Source organism: Balaenoptera ricei, chromosome 3 (genome assembly GCF_028023285.1).
Source record: "Balaenoptera ricei isolate mBalRic1 chromosome 3, mBalRic1.hap2, whole genome shotgun sequence".
In the NCBI taxonomy this organism is placed as follows: domain Eukaryota; kingdom Metazoa; phylum Chordata; class Mammalia; order Artiodactyla; family Balaenopteridae; genus Balaenoptera; species Balaenoptera ricei.
In genome coordinates this window covers 180,626,409-180,650,711 of record NC_082641.1, presented here as the reverse complement: position 1 = coordinate 180,650,711, position 24,303 = coordinate 180,626,409, and the positions used below count along the sequence as shown (strand labels likewise).

At 55.9% G+C, this 24,303-nt stretch overlaps 3 protein-coding genes across 10 annotated transcripts in view; 1 reads left to right on the top strand and 2 right to left on the bottom strand.

The window, feature by feature from the left end:
- Positions 1 to 1,480: 1,480 nt before the first annotated feature.
- MRPL54 (mitochondrial ribosomal protein L54) lies at positions 1,481 to 4,588 on the bottom strand. Its single transcript, XM_059918848.1, has 3 exons — positions 4,436 to 4,588; positions 3,631 to 3,787; positions 1,481 to 2,958 (listed from the first exon to the last, which is right to left on the bottom strand). The coding sequence occupies exons 1-3, from the start codon at positions 4,551 to 4,553 to the stop codon at positions 2,826 to 2,828; spliced, it is 408 nt and encodes a 135-aa protein (XP_059774831.1). The 5' UTR covers positions 4,554 to 4,588; the 3' UTR covers positions 1,481 to 2,825.
- A 786-nt stretch (positions 4,589 to 5,374) lies between these two features.
- Positions 5,375 to 12,511, top strand: APBA3 (amyloid beta precursor protein binding family A member 3). Of its 4 annotated transcripts, none has more exons than XM_059918847.1 (11): positions 5,375 to 5,505; positions 6,209 to 6,750; positions 6,838 to 6,877; positions 9,708 to 9,853; positions 9,989 to 10,075; positions 10,182 to 10,343; positions 10,702 to 10,881; positions 11,003 to 11,215; positions 11,868 to 11,987; positions 12,074 to 12,214; positions 12,290 to 12,511. In XM_059918847.1, exons 2-11 carry the CDS (start codon positions 6,220 to 6,222, stop codon positions 12,359 to 12,361), a joined length of 1,692 nt encoding a protein of 563 aa, XP_059774830.1. In that variant the 5' UTR covers positions 5,375 to 5,505; positions 6,209 to 6,219; the 3' UTR covers positions 12,362 to 12,511. The 4 variants fall into 4 exon arrangements, with proteins under 4 accessions (XP_059774830.1, XP_059774826.1, XP_059774827.1 ...); XM_059918843.1 differs by having other exon boundaries at positions 6,148 to 6,750; XM_059918844.1 differs by having other exon boundaries at positions 5,375 to 5,532; positions 6,148 to 6,750.
- Positions 12,512 to 12,599: 88 nt separating this feature from the next.
- The window catches only part of TJP3 (tight junction protein 3), a 29,904-nt gene continuing 18,200 nt past the window's right edge, over positions 12,600 to 24,303 (bottom strand). For 2 of the 5 annotated variants that reach the window (XM_059918840.1, XM_059918838.1), the window contains exons 9-21: positions 22,008 to 22,066; positions 21,705 to 21,771; positions 21,404 to 21,560; positions 20,438 to 20,552; positions 20,059 to 20,296; positions 19,229 to 19,440; positions 18,016 to 18,111; positions 15,653 to 15,723; positions 15,022 to 15,232; positions 14,833 to 14,933; positions 14,207 to 14,542; positions 13,204 to 13,250; positions 12,600 to 12,829 (exon numbers count right to left, since the gene is read on the bottom strand). In XM_059918840.1, coding sequence (XP_059774823.1) covers positions 12,727 to 12,829; positions 13,204 to 13,250; positions 14,207 to 14,542; positions 14,833 to 14,933; positions 15,022 to 15,232; positions 15,653 to 15,723; positions 18,016 to 18,111; positions 19,229 to 19,440; positions 20,059 to 20,296; positions 20,438 to 20,552; positions 21,404 to 21,560; positions 21,705 to 21,771; positions 22,008 to 22,066 — 1,813 coding nt within the window. In that variant the 3' untranslated portion in view covers positions 12,600 to 12,726. The remainder of the gene's footprint in view (positions 12,830 to 13,203; positions 13,251 to 14,206; positions 14,543 to 14,832; positions 14,934 to 15,021; positions 15,233 to 15,652; positions 15,724 to 18,015; positions 18,112 to 19,228; positions 19,441 to 20,058; positions 20,297 to 20,437; positions 20,553 to 21,403; positions 21,561 to 21,704; positions 21,772 to 22,007; positions 22,067 to 24,303) is intronic. The other 3 variants (XM_059918841.1, XM_059918839.1, XM_059918842.1) reach the window with 3 other exon arrangements.

The following is a 24,303-nucleotide window of genomic DNA, read 5'->3' as shown; positions in this document are numbered from 1 at the left end:
GGAACGAACAGCTGCTACAGAAGCCCTAGAACTGGCCAAGCTCAGGATGCATCGGGTTTGCAGAGCGAGGGAGCTGGAGGTGACCGGAGGCAACGATGCCTGGTGACAAGTTGGGAGTTTCCCGGTTAGAGAAGAGGCAGCAAGATCAGCTGGAGCAGAGGGGCCGGCTCCGGTTTCTGGAACAGTCCAGTGGGACCCCCTGCCAGCCACATGTGGCTGGGAAGTTCAAACTGGTGACAACAAATTACACATTGCTCTCCTCATCTGTCCTGGCCACATGGGGCTGGCGGCCATGACCGGACAGAGCAATGGGGAACATCTCCATCCACACCGTCTAGAACACGGGTTCTGAGCCGGGGCGGGGGTGGGGGACACCTGTAACATCAGGTAAGTCTTGTCAAAAATTGACCACACAGGGCTTCCCTGGTGGCGCAGTGGTTAAGAATCCACCTGCCAATGCAGGGGACACGGGTGCTGTCAGGCCCACGACTTTTTGTTGAAACCGTTTGGGAAAAGAAATTCCGTTTCCCCCGGGACTTGGAACTGGGAGAGTACGAGCCGCCGCTGCGCAAACAGATCTGCTCAGAAGAGTGAGGCCGCTCAGCACAGAGGAACCCGAGCCGCGAGGGGGGCCTCCCCAGGACCTCATCCCCGCCCACACTTTGCACTTTGAGCCAGTGGATTCCCTCTTCTGCTTAAGTCAGTTTGAGCAGACACTTGTCCCCTGCAGCCCAGAGTCTGTCCTTGACCACGTCCCTGCCAACCCCACCTGAGATGAGCCACAGCCGAGGCTGGACTCGGTGGAAAACACCGCCCCCTGGGAGCCTCCAAGGACCGTCCTGGGGCCCCACCTGCTCGGATGGGATGGGGGGGTGTTGGTCCTGCTCACGAAGACATCATGGCCGCCCTTCCCGGGGCTGAGCTGGACTCCAGGTTGGGGGGAGGGGGGAGCTGGCAAGGAATGGGGTGTCACTGCTGCCTGGGGCTGGCCCAGTGCCCACATGACAGGGCACCTCCTTATGGGGTGGGGCAGCCAGGGTCAGGAAAGTGCCGTGAGGCGGGGTCAGGGGCAGCACCCCACTCACTCCAGGCTCTGTCCAGGAAGTTACCACAGGTACCAGGACATTCCAGGAATTTCACTTCTAGGTCCTCACACCCAGATCACCTGCCCACTGGGGCTCTCAGCTGGCCTGCTCACCTCCAACCTCAGGTGGCACCTCACACATGAACCCGATGGCCTGTGTGTTGTCTACACTGCAGCAGCCAGGCCAACCATCCATCCAGTCATCCATCCACTCACCCAACTTACGATGAGGACACGACTGAACAAAGCAGAGAAAAGTCTCTGCCCTAGCGGAGCTGCCACTCCAGTGGGAGAGAGACAAGAACCATGATTTTAAAAATAAATAAGTAAAACATAAAACATCTGCTGGTGGTAAGTGCTTGGGAGAAAAATAAAACCAGGAAGGGCGATCAGGAATGTGTGGCAGGGTTGCAATTTAATAGGGTAGTCAGGGGAGGCGTCAATGAGAAGGCAACATCAGAGCAAAGGCCTGGAGGTGAAAGAGGGAGCCTTGAGAACATCCGGGGGAAGAGCGGCGCAGGCAGAGGGCCCAGGGGCAGCACCATGCCTGGCGTGTTGGATGAACAGTGAGGAGGCCCGTGGCCATTACAACTTCGCTTTCTACCGAGAGCCATGGGGAACCATGGAAGGGTTGGGATGATCCGCCTGCCCAGAACAGGCCACCAGTGAGGGCAGGTGTGGGGTAATCTGCCTGGCAGAGTCCTCCTAAGAGGATGAGGGCCCTCATTTTCCTGGGACCAGACAGAATTAGCCTCAGGGACCCTGCCCTGCCCGACCCGTCCAGCTCTGGAGGAGCCTGGAGGGCGAGAGGGCCCTGGTCCAGCCCCCCAAGCAGTGTGGTCCTGGCACTGTGTGTGTCCTCCAGCTTCCTTCAATCTGGTGGGCACCAGTGGGGGTGGATGGACAGGAGAATGATGAGTAGGCCCAGGTCCCTCGGCTCAAGTGACTGGCCAATGAAGATAACCCCTGTGACACTGGCAGAAAGGAATGAGAAGTCCCTTCCCTCTAGCTGGGCTCGCTGAACTGGATAGGGGGTGTCAGCTAGAAGCCCTGGAGACACCCTTGCCCGAGGGAACTACCCACTGGAGTTAAAAGGACCCAGAGATGGAGAAAGCCACATAGCTGAATACTGAAGCACCTGGATCCAGCCGTGCCTGAAGTCAGACCCTACCCCTGGACATTTCAGTTCCTGAAGCTCACAAAGACTCTCTTCTGCTCCGGATGACTTGATTCAGGTGTGAGTCCAGTGCAACCCAGAGCAGCTTGGCTAGAAAACCCTCCCCCTCGAGGATGGAGGTTGGGGCCTCTTGGGCAACGCTAGGAGTTCCAGGAATGAGGGTGAGCAGCTCAGTGAGGCCGGGAGGAGAAGATGGACCTGCAGACGCCCAACAATCATTGAGGGTGGAGGCTGGGCCATGGGACCACTGGGTCTGAAGTGCCCACCTCCCCACTGCCTGCCCCAAGTCCCTCCTGGCCCTGACATGCGACAACACCCAGAGGCATCTGGGGCCTGCCAACAATTGCCCCAATAAGTCTTTATTGGCCCCCAGGGCCCTGACTCAGCCTCAATGCAGGGGCCACCCAGTAACCCCAGTGAGGGGGGGTAGTCTCCTCTGTTCTCGGAGAAGTCTGTTTTTCCAGAAAATAAAAAGTCCAGGGGGTGGGCTGGGGGAGGTACCCCTCGACCCACCGCATCTCCTCCAGGTCACTGGAGGGTCAGGGTGCTCTGGTCCTTCCCCCGCTAGAACTTCTGGTTCTTGCTCAGCCGGTTGTGGCGCCAGATGTTGTGTTTCCGCAGCAGCCGCCAGTACTCCCGGGTCTCGGGGTCCAGCTCCTCCAGATTCTTGGGGGGGCCCACGTTCATCTGGAACAGCCTGATGGGGAGTGGGTGGAGTCGGGGTTGCAGAGCAGCCCCCTTCCCCGCGGCTCCCCCACCTCAGACCCCCTGGGCACGGGCAGCAGCAGGACTGGGTCCCACGGGGACCGCCTGACCTCAGGGCAGTCCCTCCCCACCCGACCTCAGGGCAGTCCCTCCCCACCCTGAGAACATGGAACAAGGGGGTGCTGGGTTGTGGAACAAGGGGGCGCCCCCATCCCAATGGCGCTGGGATCTGAGGTGGGCGCACACCAAACCTTCTGCCTCTTGGCCTTTGTCCATGCCGCCTACCCACCTTTAAGGCCTCCCCACCCACTCGCTCAACCTTTCTAAACCTTCCCCAGCTTGAAGGATTGGCACGTGGCAACGGCTTCTGCATCCTGCCACTGCTCTCAGGGCCAAGAGCAAAATTCCCCCTGCAGCCCCCTGAAAGCTGGGCTCCATCAAGTTCCTGCCCTGTCTCCCCCTACTCTCCACCTTGCCTCCTGGGGTCCACTAACAAACCAGGTGCAGTTCTGCCTGGGGCCTTTGCACTGGCTGTTCCCGCCCACCCCTAAAGCTCTGTCCACCCACTCAGGTCTTGACTCACACACCACCTCCCCAGGGAAGCCATCCCGGATCCTCAGATTTGGTTAGCCAGGCCCTCTTTACCCAGTCCTGGCCCACTCACCACTCTGGATACTCGGAATCCGGCTTCAGGACCACATCCTGGCCCTCCTTGTAGATGTTGACACCCATGGCGTGCGTGGTGAGCCGGACGGGGTCTGTACACACCTCTGGGTCCTTCAGGGCCTCACCGACCACAGCGCCTTTGCCCCCCTTAATGACTACGGTGGGGGAGAATCATTTCAGCCCAGCTCCACCTTCGGGAGGCCAGCCGTCCCTTTCTGCCCTGGCTGGACCCTGTCTGCTGCATTCAAAATGATTTTAACTGGGACACGGATACTGCATTAAATGACACTGATATTCAGAGTAACCAAGTCATTCCTCTTCAATCCCGTTTTCATTCCTTCTGTTTATCTCACGAAGAAAGAGCCTCTGCTGGCTGCTCTGTGTCTTTAAAACCTCACGTCTGCCAAATCCCTCCTTTCAACAAAGGAGATCGGGCAAGGCTGTATCCAGAGAAAATTTAAATAACCTTGTTTTGGTTTTAATACTTAGGTGGGTCCCAATTTCTGGTGGTAACCTGCCAAAGGTGACTGATTTGGAGGCAGAAACGTCATAGGGACCCAAGTTCACGACCTACTCCTACCCCCGCCCCCACATAAAAAAAAAAAACAAAAAAAAACTTGGGCCTGCGCGCTGAGTCCAATAGCGCCTTAAGTACCTCAAACTGCGCCTGCGCATATAGCTTAGCGTCTGCCTCTACGCTTGCGCGCTGACTCTAGGACGTGCCTCCCCAACCAGCGCTTGCGCACTACCAACTCCCCAATGTCCCTACCATTCCCATCTTGGTCCCTCCTAACCCAGCTCACCCGGTCTCTTGGCATAATCTCGTACATGGAGTCTTACAGAAGCGGCGGGGTTCGGGAGCTCCCGAACCCGCCAGCCGGCCGAGCTCCACGTAGCACTGAAGAAGCGCCTGGCCGCCATGACGTATGCCGGCCGTCTGCACGTGCACGTTTCCGGAGGACGTCTGCGGCCGAGGGGTGCTTTGGGAGTTGTAGGCTCCTAGAGATTTATGGGAAATGTAGTATTCCGGCCGTAAGCATACGTTAATTGTGATTTCTTTAAACTTTTGTAGATATCCCCAGGTACTGCACGAGGCGACTTCCAAAGGATGTCCGACTTATTGCCCTTCAGTTACTTATCACTTACTTTAAGTATCACAACTTATACATCCCTGATTCTAGTCAATGAGCACTTACTGAAAACCTAAAACTAATAAAAGTTAACACTATTATTAGGCTCATTATTTTCTAAACCTATTGCTAAATCTGTAACCAGCTCGATTTCATTTAATTAGGAGGTAGGTACTATTATTATCCCCAGTTTACAATTGAGGAAGCCGGAAGTTTAGGGAGGTAAGTTAAGCCAGGCGAGCCATTCGGCCGCCCTACTGAGTGCCACAACGGAAGTCTGTCTACAGTGTGGTCCCCGCGTCGCTTCCGGTGTCCCCGGAGTCGAAAGGGTCCGCCTCTCACGCTCCTTTAGTATTTTCCAGTCCCATTTCTTCCCATCTGCCATCCCTTGGAATAATGAGCAAAGCCGTAGCAGTCAAGCAGTGGCTTTAAACCGCACTTTGCAGTTCAGGAAACAAGCTCAGAAGCCAGCCCGAGCTTTCACTGTGCGTAAATGAAGGTTCGGGATTCGAACTCACGGTCCCAACATCTAGCGCCCCCGCGTGGCCAGGCTGGCTGAGAGAACTACATTTCCCAGCAAGCCCCGCGGGCTTGCGCATGCCCAGTGGTCCAGGAGCGCTGCGCGAACAGATCTGCCAGCGCCCTGTCCGGGAATTGGCGAGCGGCGGCGACTGGCAGGACCGGACCAGCCAGGGCGCGGGGTCCTGGGGGCCGCGCGGGTTGAGGCCACCTCGGTTTGGGAAGTGAGTGTGCCCGCGGAGCAGAGCGAGGTCTGGAGCCAGCGCCTGAGGTCACGGCTCTGAAGTCTTGAGTCTGGGGTCTGCCAGAGGACTGGGGTCTTAACTCAGCCTTTAGGCTCGAGTTGAGTCTTCAGGTTGGGTCTGAGGTCCAGGTCTGAGTCTGGGGTCGATCTTGAGGGTGGCATTGGAGGTTTTGAGATGCGAGCCCGCTTTCTGGCATCTTGGAACTCCAGTATTAAGTCTGAAATTCTGGGTCTAAACTCTTGGACTGAGGTCTTGAGTCCTGGGTCTCGGCGACCTACACCTGTCGGGTCTGTATAGTCAGAGTATGTCTCCAGCCTCCACATCCCCGCGGAGGAAGATTTGGAAGAACCAGGGCCGGGGTGAACAGGGTCCACGGATGGGGAGAGGTCTGGGGCAACGGGTACAGGGGAATCCCCCGGGGTTTGGAGCCTGGGAAGCCACAGCCTTACAGCTGCTCATTCTGCACCTCAGTTTCCTCGTCTGTAAAATGAGGTCATAGCAGAACCTTCCTTGCAGGGTATGATGGGGATTAAATTATGTGTCCTGTATGAATACATACCAGGTGAGAGCCTGGTACCAAATTGGCAGCCAGGAAATCTCATCTTTGATTCTCTTTTTCAGATGCTAGCTTGAGCCCAGGGTCCAGGCATGGAATTCCTGACAACCTCCCAACCCCCTCCAGGACCTCCAGCCATGGACTTGGAGGAGCCCAGGGACACACTTTCACCCTCTCAGGACCTCACCCCTGATTGCCAGTGGGACCCGGCACCAGGAGGCCCCAGCAACCTGAGTCAGATGGAACTTGACGGGCTAAATATTCAGGACCTGCTGCAACAGTTTGAAGCTCTGCCAGGTGATCTGGTGGGCCTGTCCCCAGATGGACCCCCGTGCCCCTTGCACATTGCCACTGGCCATGGCCTGGCCCCTCAGGACATCACCGATGCCCATGGGCTCTTGTCCGCCGAGGCTGGCCGGGAAGACTTGCTGAGCCTCTTGCAGCAAGACGAGCGCCCTCCTTCCCAGTCAGGTCCCCAGGAACCTCCAGACCCTGCTCCTCGCCTGTTGCAGCCCCCTGATGACCCAGAAGGGGATATGGGCCCCCAGGAGTGGGCAGAAGGAGCCTCTGTCGAGCAGGACGAGGGCAGGAGCTCAAGCAGCTCCCCAGAACCCTGGCTGGAGACAGTACCTCTGGTCACTTCTGAAGAGCCACCTGCCAGTGCCCAGGTAGAGCCCACCCCGCCCCCCAGGCCGCTCCACTGCTGGGAGCCAAGCAGGAGGACTCAGGCCTACCCCTCTTCTGTCTTCTTCCAGAGCCCCAAGACCCTGGCTTCCTACCCAGCCCTCCAGGAGGGTGAGTGTCCCGCCCACCCTGGCCCCAGGGACTTCGGGGTTTCAGAACAGCCCGACTCAAGCTCCCAAAACCTGGCACAAAGTTTGCCAGTAACAAGTTGCTTCTAGAGAGGCTATGAGGTTGGTTTTGAGTAGATTCCAGACACCTGAAAGAAGAGACAATCCTGAGAATGTTCTAGAATGAATAGGGAGCATTAGGGCAGACTTGGCAAATTGTAGCACTTAACTTGATTCTAGAGCAAGGGTTGGTAAATTACCATCCATGGACTTTCTGGTATGTTTTGTGAGCTAAGACAGCTTCTGCATTTTTATTTTATTTTATTTTTTTGGCCACGCCGCGCAGCATGTGGGATCTTAGTTCCCCGACAAGGGATCGAACCTGCACCCCCCTGCAGTGGAAGCGCGAGTCCTAACCACTGGACCGCCGGGGAAGTCCCATGCATTTTTATTTTTATTTTATTTTATTTTTAAAATTTATTTTTGGTTGTGTTGGTGTTCGTTGCTGCTCATGGGCTTTCTCTAGTTGCGGCGAGCAGGGGCCGCTCTTTGTTGCGGTGCGCGGGCTTCTCATTGCAGTGGCTTCTCTTGTTGCAGAGCACGGGCTCTAGGCGCACAGGCTTCAGTAGTTGTGGCTCGCAGGCTCTAGAGCGCAGGCTCAGTAGTCGTGGTGCACGTGCTTAGTTGCTCCGCGGCATGTGGGATATTCCCGGACCAGGGCTCGAACCCGTGTTCCCTGCATTGCCAGGCAGATTCTTAACCACTGGGCCACCAGGGAAGCCCCCGTGCATTTTTAAATGGTTGAAAAAACTTGAAAGAAGAACATTTCTTGACAGATGAAAACGATAAGCAATTCAAATTTCAGCGTCCGCAAATAAATTTTATCGGGAGAGACTGATGCCCATTCATTTGCGTGTTGTCTGTGGCAGCGGCCAGACTGAGTAGTTGCAATGGAGACCATCTGGCCCACAAAATAAAAAATATTTACTGTTTGGGCCTTTGCAGAAAGGCTTGCCAATCTGCTCTCAAGGCATGAGAAGTATCTGTTCTGGCCACCTGGAATGTTCTAGAACATTCTCCCCCACACTATCTGAGGCTCTAGGTCAAAGAACAAGTTCCGTGGTTGTGGGAAAGGAAGCTGGTTTGAACTTGTAGTTCCAAGAAAGTTCTAGAGTCATGGGTGGAGCTGTGATTCACCTAGAGAGTTCCAGAACCTAGCATTTTGCCTGTGGTTCTAGATTAAAGTGACCTCGGCTGACGACGGTGTTCTGGAATGATGAACAGAGCTGTCAGGTTCTACTCAGACTGGGGAGTTCTAGAACCATGGAGTGAATAGAATTTATCTCTGGTTCTAGACCTTTAGGAGCTGTACTAGAACTGGGCAGAACTGTCCAATTCTAGAAAGTTCTACAGCTATACAACAGAAATAGAATTTGAGCCACATGTCACTTGAAATTTTTTAGTTATCCACATTAAAAAAACAAACACTTAAAAGTAACTTTAATAACATTTAAATTAAGCCCACATATTTAAAATGTTATTTCGGCATACAATTCAACATTTTATAATTTTACATTTTTTTTTATGAGAGCTTCTAAATCCGGCATGCATTTTACACTTACAGCACATCTAAGTCCAGACCAGCCACATTTCAAGTGCACAGTACCCACATGTGCTTGGTGGCTACCATATTGGATGGTGCAGTTCTAGAACCCAGAGCAGAGTTATCTGTTGTTCTGGAATGCTTAGATCATGAAGGACAGTGGGCAGAACTGGCTATCCTTTAAGTTCACGGGAATGTGGTTTCATTCCCTGTGGCCTGTGGTTCTCCAAAAAGCAATAGCTATTGGTTAGAATATTCTAGAATCACTGGCACTGCTGTCTGGCTCTAGGTTGCTCAGGGAATTCTAGAGCCATAAGGGCAGAGCTTTCTGTGGTTCTGGGCTGGGTTGGGGGGATTCTAGAACCATGAGCAGAGTTGTTCGTTTCTGGATTGTTCAGATAATTCTTAGAATTGCCCAGTGCATCTGCAGTTATGAGTTATTGAGGGGATTCTAGAACCACAGGAGGAGCTTCCTAATGCTATCTTGATCAAGACGTTCTGGAATCACGTAGTGGAAAAGTCTGATTCTGGAGCAATGTAGGTTTCTAAAATCCCAGGCAGAATTCTGTGGTTTGAGACCTGTCAGGGAGTTCTAGAATCACAGATCAGGAACCACCTGGGTTTCTGGACAGTATGAGAGTCTGAGCTACGTGGACAGTTGCCTCTTTCTACTCTGTTTGGGCAGTTCTATGACCATGGAGTAGAGTTGTCTGTGGTCCTGGGCCGATAGAGAATTCTAGAGCAGTGGGCAGAGCTGACTGGCTCTAGATTGATTGGGATTCCAGAATCATCCAGCAGAGTTGACTATGGTTCTATAATGTCAAGGGTTTTAGAAATAGTGGGACTGTCTGGTTCTAGCCTGATTCCTGGAATTCTAGCAACACAGGGCGGCGGTGTCTGTGGGCACTAGAGCTGTTTCTGGCCGTGGTTCTGGATGCAGATTCTGCTCCTGAAACCGCGTCCTCTGCCTGGGAGTCCTTGAGCTGTGGGCAGAGCCGGCTCTAGACTGACGGAGGGTTCTACATCCGTGAGGGCCGAGCCACTGATCTGTGGCTCCGGCTGATGGGGTGGCTATGGGACAGTGGGCAGACCTGTGTGGCTCCAAGTGCCAAGCCGCGGGGCAGAACTCTCTGTGCTTCCAGACCATTCAGGGCTCTGGGCAGAGCCCGCAGGGGTGGACGAGCCTGGCAGAGGTTCTAGGGGGCTGACCCGCCTCTGCTGTCGCCCTCAGTGTCCGGCCCCTGTGACCACGAGGACCTCCTAGATGGTGTCATATTCGGGGCCAAATACCTGGGCTCCACCCAGCTGGTGTCCGAGCGAAACCCGCCCCCCAGCACGCGCATGGCGCAGGCCCAGGAGGCCATGGACCGCGTCAAGGTGAAGCCAGGGGCCGGCAGGAGGGTGGGCGGGCGGGTAGGTGGGCTGCAGGCCGGGTCCCCCGAGGCCGTCCGAGCCTGGCGGGTCAGAGTCTGGGTCTTTGGGGGCCTCCATGTCCCACCCCACCCCCCGCAGGCCCCCGATGGGGAGACCCAGCCCATGACAGAGGTAGACCTCTTCGTCTCCACCAAGAGGGTCAAGGTTCTGACAGCTGACTCCCAGGTACGGGGCCCAGGCCTGGCCTCTGGGGCGTGGGAGCCTCCGCTGAGGGTGGGGCCGAGCGAGGCCCCCCGCAGCCCACCCAGCCTGGTCTCCCCGCCCCCTCCAGGAGGCCCTGATGGACCACGCCCTGCAGACCATCTCCTACATCGCCGACATCGGCAGCGTCCTGGTGCTCATGGCCCGGCGGCGGCTGGCCCGGCGGCCGGCGCCCCAGCCCCACAGCCGCCGGCTCTACAAGATGATCTGCCACGTTTTCCACTCGGAGGACGTGAGCAGCGGGCTCTGGGTGTCCTGAGGGCGAGGGGGAACTCACGGCGGCCCCTGCTCTCCACCAAAGCCCCACCTGGCCACACTGTCACCCCAGCGTCCTTCCATCCTCACCCTCCTGAAGGCCCTGAGCCATATATTCCAGGCCTTCCTGTAAGAGCCTGAGACTGGCAGCCATCTCCCCAAACCCTCCCTGCCCCAGGCCTGTCTCCCTTCCCCTCCCCCTAGATTCTTGGCCAGCGGCTGGCGGGCCAGTCCCACTTGGGGGTGTATGGGCTGCTGCTAGGGATGTCAGTGGCTGGGGGGGGGACCTGAAGGAGGTGGGTGGGACCCCCAGAGAGGTGCCTCCCACCCCACAGGCCCAGCTCATTGCCCAGGCCATCGGCCAGGCCTTCGCCGTGGCCTACAGCCAGTTCCTGCGGGAAAGCGGGATCAACCCCAGCCAGGTGGGCTCCCAGCAGAGCCAGGGGGCCACGGGCCCCGGCCACCTCCACAACGGGGACCTCGACCACTTCTCCAACAGCGAGAACTGCAGGGAGGTGAGCAAGCGGGTCCCCCCACCCCGGCCCACCGAGTGGCCCTGAAGCCCTCCCGCGCCCCCCACCCTACCTCCTCCTACCTCCTCCAAGCAGCCCTCAAGCGCCACCTGTGACCCCCCAGGTGTGCATCGAGAAGCGCCGGGGTGAGGGTCTGGGCGTAGCCCTGGTGGAGTCGGGCTGGGGTTCCTTGCTGCCCACGGCCGTCATCGCCAACCTGCTGCACGGGGGCCCCGCCGAGCGCTCAGGGGCCCTCAGCATCGGAGACCGCATCACCGCCATCAACGGGACCAGCCTGGTGGGGCTGCCCCTGGCCGCCTGCCAGGCTGCCGTCCGCGTGAGTCCTCCGGGGCGGCCAGGGCAGAGGGCCTGCAAGGGCCCCCCAGATGGCAGGTCCCCCCTCCCCACGTGGCCAGGAAAGTGAGCCCAAGGCCAGGTCTCTGTGTCTCAGTCCAGAAGGGGCAGGTAAAGCTTCAAGTCCTACCTGCTCCCATGCACTTTGGGAAACCGAGGCTCAGAGAGGGTAAGTCCAGGGACACCGCTTTGGTGCGGGAGCAGGATTGGAACACAAGGCCTTTCCTCTCTGCCATGAGGCAGCAAGTGTATTCTTGAGTCTTGACCCTCGTTGCCCAGACTGGGAGACTGAGGCCCAGAGATGGGGAGGGGCCTGGCCAGGCCAGAAGGGCAAGTCTGACACGGTTCACGCAGTGTGTTACTGAGTGCTTGTAACCCTGCCTTGTGGGCACTGCTAGAACCTTGCTTTTGACCATAAGGAAACTGAGGCCCAGGGAGGTGAGAGGTGGCACGGCTCTGACTCCAAGGCCGCCCAGCTCTGGTCTGCATTCTTAACCACTTCTCAAGGGATCTTGTAGAATCTGTAGGTTCCATTTTATGAGTGGGTAAACAGGCCCAGGAGGGGCTGCAGCTCAACAGGAAGTCTGGCAGCCCCCCGGAGGCCCAGCCAGGTCAACAGCCCCCATCCTGCACAGGAAGTGAAGTCTCAGACGCTGGTGACCCTCAGCATCGTCCACTGCCCGCCGGTCACCACGGCCATCATCCGCCGGCCCCACGTCCGCGAACAGCTGGGCTTCTGCGTGGAGGACGGCATAGTGAGCCCCCAGCCCAGGGACCGGGTGGTGGGTGGGCGGCCCCAGGCGTGGCCCCCTGAGCAGCGTGGCCCTTCCTGTCCCCCCAGATCTGCAGCCTCCTCCGGGGTGGCATTGCGGAGCGCGGGGGCGTCCGCGTGGGGCACCGCATCATTGAGATCAACGGGCAGAGTGTGGTGGCCACGCCCCACGCCCGCATCATTGAGCTGCTCACGGAGGCCCACATTGAGGTGCGTGCGTGGGTGGTAGGCGGGGCCTGAGTGGGAGGAGGCCGCCTGCAGCTGCCGCCTCCTCTCTGCCCCCAGGTTCACATCAAGACGATGCCCGCTGCCACCTACCGCCTGCTCACAGGCCAGGAGCAGCCGGTGTACCTGTGACCAGCCACCTTCCCCTCACCACTGTGCCTTAGCCCCCGCCGGCCCTGGAACTCCGTCCGCGGACCCTCCTTGGCTGGCCAAGGCCACAAAAGTTTCTTGGTTCTATATTATTTTTTATGTAAAAAATTAAAAGCTTATTGAATGGGCAAAGTCTCAGATCTGGGTCTGTGGGGTTGAGAGAGGAAAGATAGCACCCTAGTCTGGCCCCTTGTCCCTGGAAGTCACTAAAAGCCAGTGCTGTGAAAATAACTCCATTTATTAAAGACCGGGCAGAGGGAGGCAGGTTTCCAGGTTCTGTGTGGGAAGCTGAGTCTCAGCTCCAGGGAGAAAAAGGGAGGACAGGCCAGCTGGCCACCTGGGAGGGGTCACAGGTCAGTGGCCGGTCCCCAGTCATAGCCATCTTCGTCAGAGGACTCCACATCTCGGGCTCGTGTAAACTTTTTCCTCAGAGCATCCCGCTCATAGGTCCTGGGGATCAGAAAATAGAACAGAGGCTGTGGGTGGGGAGGATGTGGACTTACCTACCATTATCTGAGTTGACTCTGGGCTAGGCACAGTGGGTGCAGTCAGAGATGAGCAAGACAAAACTCCTACACATCCTTCAAAGCCCGCTCCAAATTCCCTTCCTTCAGGAAGCCCTCCCAATTCTCCCAGGAAGAGGATTCCTACTCCCATGGCCCTGACTACATGGGGCTTGGAGTGGCTCTGTCTGGCTCTCTCTCACCCAGGAGGCTCCCAACACCACGAAGGCATAGCTTGGTTCTAGGTCTCTTCTCCACCCCACACCCTGAGTCCCAGGGGGAAGGTTGAGGGCCCCCAATGTGGAGTACAGGGGCTCTTACCGCATGCTGTCCTGTCGCCATTGACCCTGTGGGTGGCGGCCATCCACCTTGCAGAGGGAGAAAGGAGGTTAACACTTACCCCCAAGTATGATAAACTGAGATGAGTAACCACCCCATCCCACCTCCCCACCTTTGCCCCCGGCAGTGTTACCCACAGGCTTTCTCCTTGTCCCCACAGAAGTCTGGAGCTCATCCCCAATTTTAAATGAGAAAACAGCCTGGGACAGGGGAAGGCCTTGGCTGTGATCTCCCAGACTGTCAGCAAAGGGGGAGTGGGGTTTCCCATCTGTGACTTTCCTCAGAGGGCTGTTCTCAGGAGCTCATAAATGAGTTCATATATGTCAAGTGCTTAGAGGAGAGCCTGCCCCATAATCAGGATGCCATGGACAGTTGAGCAGGTCGGGTACTGCACAACGCCACAGAGCACCATTCTACCAGAGACGTCATAGATTTGTACATTTTTACATTTCCCTAGAGAGGGTTTGGAGGATTTTGTCAAATTCACAGAAAGGCACCTTGGAGGCTGAGGCAGCCGCACAGAGAATAAGTGCTAAGTCAATATTTGTTATTGTTAAACACCCGACTCCCGTGGGCCAGGACTTGGACTAAGTGTATTCTGTTTGAACAACAAGCTTGTGGGAATTCCCTGGTGGTCCAGTGGTTAGGACTCTGAGCTTCCACTGCAGGGGACGTAGGTTCGATCCCTGGTCAGGGAACTAAGATCCCACAAGCCAAGAAACAAAACAACAACAACAGCAAAATAACAAGCTCGTGACGTCAAGACTTTACCATCAATCCCTGTATCTTAGATAAGGAAACTCACGCAGAGGTTAAATATTTGCTTTAAGTGACTCAGTGGTTCAAATACCCTAGATCCAGGTCCCAGCTACTGATCTGGTCGGGGAAGTTTCTGTTCCTCGACATCCTGGCGGAAAATAGGCTCCCTAGGTGTCTCAGCCCCGTCCCGAGACCCTTGCTGGGGCCAGCCTGGTGCTCTGCTCACCTGGGTCCCCCGGTGACCCGAGGATCTACCGTGATCTTGCAGGATCCGAGGCTCATCCTCCAGCACGGGCTCCGAGGACCGGGCCAGGGCTGGCGCCAGGGGCCCCTCGTCCACGTCCGTGTGGGGCCCACCCTCGCCATCCGTGTAGCCCTCGCCGTCCGTGTAGACGCCGCCCTCACCGTCTGTCTCATAGTCACTGTTGAGCCGGCTGTCACAGCTCAGATCCGCGGAGCTGTCAGCCAGGCTGCGATGAGGGAGGTCCAGGTTGTCCTCTGAGGAGCTGTCCAGCTGCGGGTGCACATGGCCTGGCTGAGCCGAGCCCCGGCCCTCCCTGATCTTAGAGAAAAACCCCAGACCCGGGACACCACCTTTCAAACTCCAGTCCTCAACCTCAAATTGAGCCTTAACCCTTGACCCCAAGGTGAGTTCTGACCATTGACCTTGGTCCAGACTGAGCCCCCAGATCTGAGCTGAGCCCCAACCCTGACTCCAGTGTCAGGAAAAGACCCCAATCCCATCTCACCCCAGGAACCAGGTCCAGACCCTAGGCTCAGGTCAAATCTGGGCCTTGGCCGTGGCCCCTAACCCAGCCCTAACTGCGACTGTTCCCAAACCCTGGCAGGTACCTGGTCCTCGGCCGTCCAGATGGGCCGCGTCTGCTGCTCGCGGATGATGGCCTTGAGCTCTTGGTACCAGGAGTCGCTTGTGCCCTGCAGGGGGATGGTGGCTGCGGGCGGGGGGGAGGGGCATCAGCATGGCTGGGAGACTCAGGGCAGGACCCACCGCCCACCCCAGACCCTCAGCTCCCGCCCCACCTGTGAAGAGGTGATCACTGTGCTTCCTCAGCTTCTGGGCCTGAGCGTAGAGGCGGCGGGAGTTGCGGTGGGAGGTGGGGGCCAGCCATTGGCGCAGTGCCTTGAGAGCTGTCCGGCTCTCGGGGACACAGAAGACCACGATTGGGTAGTACTGCACGTAGTTAAGGCGCTCAATGGCTGAAGGTGTCACGTCCAGGAGTGCGTGTTTGTCCTGGGCCAGGCCAATGTTGGGGGCCGTGGGGGAGGGAGACAGAGAGACAGTGGAGGGAAAAACACCCAGAGACAGAGCATCAGAGACAGGTGAAGAATCAGAGAGACAGAGATGAAGAGTCTGAGGTCAGAGTGGACCCCAGCCTCTCACATCTGCAGGCCAGCATGTTGGGGTGGGGCTTGGTGATAGCCCAGGCCACAGTGTCTTGAGCACCAGAGCCCCAGTTTGAGTCTCTGCCTCTTCCCAGGACTTGCTGCTGTGTGACTCTGGGCGGGCTCTGTCTCCCTCAAGTCCCCCACATCACAAAGCCTCCAAGAGGGGGAAAACCACATTTGCGGGGTGTGGGGCCAGAACAGATTGGAGGACTGGGCCTCGGTTTCCCCATCCATGAAATGGGACCCACAGCAGAGCCTTGCTTACTTTCTCTGCAATCACCCGCACGGTGTCCAGTTTGATGATCTTGGAGGCGCTGTCGGTCCTTGACACGCTCTCTGTGGAGGGGAGAGGCGACTGGCAGCTTCGGGAGGGCAGTCCACTGGCCCTTCAAATTCATGTCTCCCTGCCCCTCCCCTGCTCAAGAACCCACCATGGCTCCCCATGGCCCTTGAGAGAAATTCTAACGCCAGCAGCAGCAGCAGCAGCTCCTGCTGGCCCCACTCCTGACACCACACTGGGTCCCCTCCTGACCACGACCCTCACCTCCTCCTCCTGAACAGGAGTGGCTGTTACTGGCAGATGGGGAAACTGAGCCAGGGACATACGGTCACCAGCTAAGAGTCACTGAGCCAACGACTGGCATGATGGGGAGACAGATGCATAGTCTGTGCTCCACACACTCACTTTCCCAGGTTTGGTCCCAACTCTGGGCCTTTGCTTGGGCTGTGACCCGAAAGAAGCTACTCTCCCATACCCTATGTGTCCTCTAGGACCTGAGATGGAGTACTGCTACCTCTAGGAAGCCCTCCTAGATAGCATGGCAGCTGAGGGAGAAGGCACGCTGGGGTCTAAAAGGAGGGGGACGCATACTTGCCTTTTTTCTCTTTGTTGTGGTAAAATGTGTGTAACTTAACATGTACCACCTTAACCATTTTTAAGTGCACAGATCAGTGGCATCAAGTGCATTCACACTGTGGTGCAACCATCCCCACCATCCACCTCCAGAACTTTCTCATCTTCCCAAACTGAAACTCTGTCCCCATGAAACACTGACTCCCCCTCCCCCAGCCCCTGGCCCCCACCATCTACTTCCTGTCTCTGTGGATGTGACTCCTCTAGGGACCTCCTGTGAGTGAAATCAGACAGTGTTTGTCTTTTTGTATCTGACCTATTTCACTGAGCATTGTGTCTTCAATGTTCATCCATGTTGTAGTGAGTGTCAGAATTTCCTTCCTTTTTTAAGGCTGAATAATATTCCACGGTGTACATGGAGCACGTTTTATTTATCCATCACCTGTCGATGGACACTTGGGTTGTGTCCATCTTTTGGCTGCTGTGAATCAGGATGAATCTTCATGTACAAGTATCTGTTCACGTTGCAGCTTTCAGTTCTTTTCACATGTCACAAAAAAATTGTTTTAACTTCTTTTCAACCATTTAAAATATATCAATACCATTCTTGGGCTTCCCTGGTGGCGCAGTGGTTAAGAATCCACCTGCCAATGCAGGAGACACGGGTTTGAGCCCTGGTCCAGGAAGATCCCACATGCCACAGAGCAACTAAGCCTGTGCGCCACAACTACTGAGCCCATGTGCCACAACTACTGAAGCCCGTGCGCCTAGAGCCCATGCTCCACAACAAGAGAAGCCACTGCACTGAGAAGCCCGCGCACCTCAGCAAAGAGTAGCCCCTGCTCGCCGCAACTAGAGAAAAGCCCACACACGGCAACAAAGACCCAATGCAGCCAAAAATAAATAAATAAATAAAAGAGCCACACCTATTTCAAAAATAAAATAAAATATATCAATACCATTCTTTTTTTTTAAAATTTATTTATTGTTGGCTGCCATTGGGTCTTCGTTGTGGCATGCGGGCTTTCTCTAGTTGCGGTGAGCGGGGGCTACTCTTCATTGCGGTGCATGTACTTCTCTCATTGCAGTGGCTTCTCTTGTTGCGGAGCACGGGCTCTAGGCGCACAGGCTTCAGTAGCTGTGGCTCGCGGGCACTAGAGCGCAGGCTCAGTAGTTGTGGCGCACAGGCTTAGTTGCTCCGCGGCATGTGGGGCTTCCCGGACCAGGGCTCGAACCCGTGTCCCCTGCATCGGCAGGCAGATTCTTAACCACTGCACCACCAGGGAAGTCTCTGAATACCATTCTTAATTAGCAGGCTGAATAAAAACAGCCATATTTGGCCCAGGAGCTGTAATTTGTTGATTCCCTACTCTAGCTTAATTGTTCCTGCAGTTGTTCATTTTTGGTCTCCTCAGGAGACCCTGTGTTTTCGTTCGATGCTGTGTCTATAGCTCAATAGACAAATCTCTTGAACAAACAGACAACTGGCAATTGTCCAATTGGCTCCATTGGCAATGGCTGCTTGGTGAACTGTGTTAAGAAGGATTCTGAGGCTCTATCCAGGTAAAGGGTGGCAAGATTGATTGAGGATGTCTGGCCCAGGGGTTGGAGGGGGTGCTGGCGGATGATCTGCCTCATGTTTGGCATGGTTGTTCTAACTCTTTCCCCCAAACAGCATCATTAGCAGCCCCCTTATCAAGCTGCCTCAACCCCAGGCTGGGAAAGGGTTATGAAATGGTTCACCAGTGAGGTTGCTATGGGACCTGGTTTCTCACCTGCAATTTCAAACTCTTCAGGCATCTCAGCAGTCAACTTCTGCATAGCAATGTCAGCCACGGGTCCCAGGATCACCACTGGGCGCTTGAAACTGGCTGCGGGGCAGAGAATCAATGACAAGAATCAGGATCCCAGGCGGGGCAAAGGCTGCTAGCCTCTTGTGCAACTGTCTCTCCACTTTCTCCATAGTGGATCTAGCCAGGCCCATAGCTGCCCAGCTAAAGACTACAACTCCCAGCCTCCCTTGAAGCTAAGGATGGCCATGTGACTACATCCTGGCCAATGGGATGCAAGCAGAATGATGTGTGAAATCTGGGTTGTATCCTTCAAGGGAAGGTGTGAGACCTCTTGGTCTTCTTATACTGAGACTGTTACTTGAAAAGGAAACTTCTTGTTTATACAGTTTGGGGTCAGAGCAGCTGAACCCAGCTAACTCAGTGATTGGCAACCATTACAACACTCAGGCCGCATCCGGTCTACAGCCTGTTTTTGTAAATAAAGTTTTATTGGCACAAAGCCACATCCAGCATGTCCCCTCTCTCCTGCCTTCCTGCAGAGTTGAGTCATTTGGACAGAAACCATCTGGCCTGCAAAGCCTAAAATACTGTCTGGCCCTTTGCAGGAAGAGCTTGTTTGACCCCTGGCCTCACCAATACTCCCTTTTACCAGTGAGGAAGTGGGTGCAGAAGGCATCTTGGCCGGAGAAAAGCGAGTAAGCAGACGGCTCTTTACACCTGACCCTTCTCTCTTTTTCTCCTCTCCTTCCAGGCCTCTCTCTTGCTCTTAAAAACTCCATACGTTCAGATTTCTAAACTTTCGTTGCCTGGGAGTAGAAATTAAGTACGTAGCCTTTTATGTTTGAATCTTTTTTGTCTGGATGACAGACCAGCAGCTGGAAAGCGGCTCAGCCCTTTCCGGTCCTGAGTCACCTGCTATTTTCTTTAAAAAGCCTCAGCACCTGGTTTTAATCCTTCTGCCCTGAGGCTGTGGGCAAGAGCTTAATCTCTTCCCTTCCTGAAATCTGAATGAGGTGTATTTTTACCCCTGGTTCTCCAGTAGTGAAAGGATCTATGTGCTGGTTTTGTGTGTGTGTATTTTCATCCTAAAGTAACCAAAAGGGGGTATTTTGGGTGGAAGGAGAGAGGTAAGGATTGTGGCTTCGGAACACTCTTACTTGAGGCCCCCCCCTCAGCCCCTCCCACCCTGGCCCACCTTCTCGCAGCACCACGCGTTCATATGGCGGGTAATGACCCTGTCTGGTCAGAGCCGACAGATCCTCGCGGCTCCGATGGGTGGTCTTCTTGGCTCCCCGACGAAGACCCCGCAGCCGCCAGAACTCGGCCCGTGTGCTGGAGCCCGCTGAGGCTCCGGGCCCGACCCCCACGGCCCGCTGGGCAGCCTCCAGACTGGCCAGCTGCTCCGCCCTGGAGAGAAGAGAGGAGATGAGTGAGCACTGGGGTCCAGGATCACAGCCCCAAAGATGTCCAAGGCCTAATCCCGGGACCTGTGAGTATGTCACCTCTCACGGCAAAGGGGACTTTGCACGAGGGGTTAAGTTAAGGCCCCTGAGATGGGGATGACCCTGGATTCCCCGGGGGCCCTAGTGTCATCACAGCGTCCTTATAAGAGGGAGGCGGGAGGGTCAGAGGCCGAGAGAGACGGGAGATGCTGCGCTGCTGGCTGTGAGGATGCAGGAGGGGCCGCGAGCCAGGGATGCGGCGCCTCTAGAAGCTGGAAAAGGCGGGAACCGATGCTCCCCTGGAGCCTCTGGAAGGACCCGCCCTGCCCACGCCTGGATTTAGCCCCATCAGACTCATTTCTGACCTCCAGAACGTGAGAGGATAAAAGTGTATTGTTCAGAGCCCCTAGGTTTGTGGTAATTTTTTTTTTTTTTTGGTTTGTGGTAATTTGTTACAGCACCTGCAGGAAACTCATACAAGCACTGACTGGTCAGCCCTGAGCCTTCTGCACGGCTCCCCAGACCGAATCACCAAGGACGCTAAGCGGTGACGCTGTGCCCTGTTCCCGTGGGCGGTCCCCACCTGCTCTGGTTGGGGATGATGCCCCGCTCTTTCTCCCGGAGGTCACGCCCCATGCGCACCGCCAGCCAGTGGCCTCCGCGAGCATGGCTCTGCCCAGGGCCGGGGTACAGCGTGTCCAGCACGTGGAAGACGTCTCCGCGGGTGAAGCCCAGGCCAGACGGCGGGCTGGGCTCCATCTCAAAGTGCATGCGGATGTAGAAGGAGTCGCCCACGCGGGACTGCACCATCTTCCGGAAGACTGTGGACACGGAGGCTCCGTGAGCTAGCAGGGCCACCGCTCAGACCCGACCCCTCCCCAGGGCCTGGCCGTGGATCCCAGCTCCACTCTCACAGACACACACGCTCTCACACACTCACACACACATATACACTCACGCACACTCACTGTCCTGCTTCCGCTGCGTCACCAGCTCCACCTCCTCGCCCGGGGGCAGCTCCAGCAGGAACTGCACAGCCTCCTCCCGGGTCAGGTTCTGGAATGGAGTATCATTCACCTGCCGGGAAGTGGGTGCAGGGGTGGGACAAGGGCACAAGATCCCAGCTCTTCCTCCAGACGAAGCCCTCCACCCAACTCCTTCCAGAGCTGCTGTCAAGAGCCCCAGAGATCGGGGGACGGCTTTCGGAAAGGGGCACTGCCCTGTGGCAGCCTGGGCGTCACACACACACACACACACACACACACACACACACACACGTGAGGGTCTGGCCCAGAAACCAGGATACAGGGAATGCAATCAGTACAGGCATAACCGAGGCTCTGTGGGTTGTCAACATCAAGACATGGGAACGAGGGGTCACAGCTGTGACAGGACCAGGACACTGGTGAGAATTTTGTGATACTTGAAAGAGTCAAGACAGACATGGGGTCGTGACAGGGACACAATATACAGACCCAGACAGCAGGTCACAGACACTGATGATCGTGGAGTTAAAGACACACCACGAAGGCGCGACCTGGATAAGGCCACGACCCGGACACGGGAGACTGGAGTTGGCACAGAAAGGGACTGTGGATGGACGCAGGGATCAAGGGTGCGGCCCAGGCAACATAGTCAGGACACGGTCAACTCAGTGACACAAACAAGGAGACTGTGACATCGATAACGAGGCAGTGACCTGGGAAAGGTCGTGAGCTGGACATCGAGGTCATGACATTGACAAGGATGTGACATGCACAAGGTCATGACCCAATCATCAAGGTCATGCCCCAGGCTGGGAAGCCTTAAAATGTTTGAATGTCTCTGGGTGTCTTGCCAGTCCCCAGGGGGTCCCCGGGGGAGGCCACACAAGCAGTAACAGACTCGGGTACCACCCAGCAGGCCCACCACCAGCCTCCCCCGCTCACCTGCAGAATCTCATCCCCCTCCTGGATGCCCTGCCCGTCAGCCGGGCTGCCCGCCTGCACCCGGGACACAAAGATGCCCACGTCATTGCCTCCGGCCAGCCGCAGCCCAATGTTTGCGCCCTTGAGGAAGCGGACCACCCGCGAGGCGGGGCTGTACCTGAGCAGTGAGGCAGGGACAGGTCAGGCCGTGGATGGGAGAGCCCCACCCCCATGCTGGTGCGAGAAGGCAGGTGATGGGAACCAGGAGGCAGCCCCGGGGGTGCGAGTCCTCAGCTGGGGGGCTCTGTCCTGGGGCACATACCCGTGGTCCTCCACGCTCTGACCGCTGGGCACGCTGTGGACGTCACAGCTCCTTTGCCTCGGGGAGTCTGAAAGGGAACAGCCAGTTTTTCCCGAGCACGCTGACTGGTCCAGCCGCCAAACCTTTGCTGGGGGGTGTCTCTGCCCCTTGGAATGCAGCCCCCAGTCCCCTGCTTCTTCCCAGGGAACTGTCCCTGGCCTCTTAGGTCCGTGCCGGCCTTCCCCGCTCTGCTCGGTACAGCCTCATTGGCTGCGATCAGAAAAATCAGAGGAGGGGTGCTCAGAGTCACCACTCTCTGCTCACCTGGTTCTGACGCAGTCCTAGAATCCACTGAACTTTCCTGCCGAAGCTGGGGGCTCTCCCTGGTGGGGAACAGATTTGGGGTGAGGTGGGGGTGGGGGGATGTTGAGCAGCAATTTTTAGAAGAATTTTAATTTATCGGCACGTGGGTTCTAATCCTGGTCCTGCCCCTCTGCAGCTGTGTGACCTCCGGCCCTCTGCTTCCCCTCTCTGAGCCCCAGTTTCCTCCTCCGAGCCCTGGGATGGCTGAGTCGAGTCAAGGCCTCAAAATGAGATGAGCCTGTGACAGTCATGTTTATTGTTTTAATATTAGTGAAAAGTTATAGAAGGTGCTCTTGACCCAATGTCTGTGTCCCCCCAAATTCATATGCTGAAGTCCTAACCCCCAGTGGGATGGTCTTAGGAGGCGGGCCTTTGGAGGTGACCAGGTCTAAATGAGGTCATGAGGGTGGGGCCCCCATGACAGGATTAGTATCCTTATAAAAGACACCAGAGATCACTCTCTCCACCGTGGGAACACACAGCAGGAAGGCGGCCGTCCATGGGCCAGGAAGAGGCCTTCACCAGGAACCGGCCATGCCAGCACCCTGGCCATGGACTTCCGGCCTCCTGCCTATGGTATTTTGTTAACAGCCCGAGCAGACTAACACAGAGTTAAACCACAGGACAGAAAGAAAGTTCCCTGCAAAATCAACCCACTGTTAGCACAAAAGAGTTACTTTCCAGATCTTTCAGATGCTTTCAAAGAAACAGTGAGGAAATATATACTTCTGAAAGAAAATCAAGATCAGGCCATATGTTAGCATTTCCGACATACAGCCTGTGAACCCCCAGTGCTGAGTGACTGGGGGTGGCGAAAGACACTTGAGAATGATGTACCCCCAGCCCAGGTCTCGCGGGGCAGGTTTAAAGAGTACAGGGTCTGCGTCGGAGAAACACATCAAGCTACTTGGAGCCGTCTGTCCACAGATCCTTCTGTGTGCCCATGGAATCCCCAGGAAGATCACACAAGAGTCCCCCAAACCCTTTGAGATGCTGCCCTGTGTCATTCTGCAATCCGGTTCATTCACCATACACAATGCCAAGTGCATTTTCCCAAGGTCTTTTCAATATACTCTTGGAGACATCCTGTTTCATGGCTGTCTAATATTCCCAAGCAAGGATTATATTATAACAATCGTAATAAAGAGCATTCACTACAGGCCAAGCACACACACACCATCTCCTTGTGTTGCCGCTAGTTAGTGCCCTAATTAGTGGTGGAGTAAGATCTGGGGCCTTGGCGTGGGCCCTCCTCTGGCCTCTAAAATGGACCGCAATGACCCCCACCTCCTGGTCCTCCCGCCAACAGCCATGCGAGGGAGCTTAGAAGGGGATCATCCACTCCCAAAAGCCCACAGCCCTAGACCACGTCTTGACTGTAACCTCACGAGACCATGAACCAGAACCACCCAGCTAAGCCGTCCCCAATTCCTGACTCTCAGCAACAGTGAGATAATACATGTTTACCATTGTTTCAAGCGGCCAGGTTTGGGGGTCATTTGTTATGCGGCTGTAGATAACAGATACAACCCCCTACTTCACAGGGGACTGCAGGCTTAAATGAGGTGCCTGTTACCTAATCCCCAAGTGTTGTGCAGTCATGTTTTTTAAGGCACTGAATTGTGTACCCTCAAAATTCATCTGTTGCGGTCCTAACCCCCAGGATCTCAGAATGGGACCTCATTTGGGAACAGGGTCATCACGATGTGATTAGTGAACCTGAGGTCATACTGGGGTGGGGGGGGCGTGGCTAATCCAGTCTGACTGGTGTCCTTATAAAAAGGGGACATCTGGACACAGAGACACATACACGGGGGGAAGATGACATGAAGACACACAGCGGGGAGACGGCCACCTGGAAGCCAAGGAATGCCAGAGGCTACCAGAAGCTAGGAGAAAGGCCTGGAACAGATTTTCCCCTAAGAGCCTTGAGAGGCAGCGTGGGCCTGACACCGTGACTTGGGTCGTCAGTCTCCAGGACTTTGAGACAATAAATTTCTGTGGTTCTAAGCCGACCAGTTTGTGGCGCTTTGTTACTGCAGCCCCAGGAGACTAACAAAGTAACTGCCACTCTGTCCCTTTTATAAATCTCATCATAACGAATAAGCATCCTCTAATCCCTGCACACAGCTGTGGCTATTTTGCCCCCAAGAGAACTCTCTAAAAGCCTTGCTCGGTGACAGGGCTTATGCATTTTGAAGTCTTCTAGGGCTTGTTGTAAAATTCTGTTGTCCCTTCTGCTTTAAGTCCGCCCATA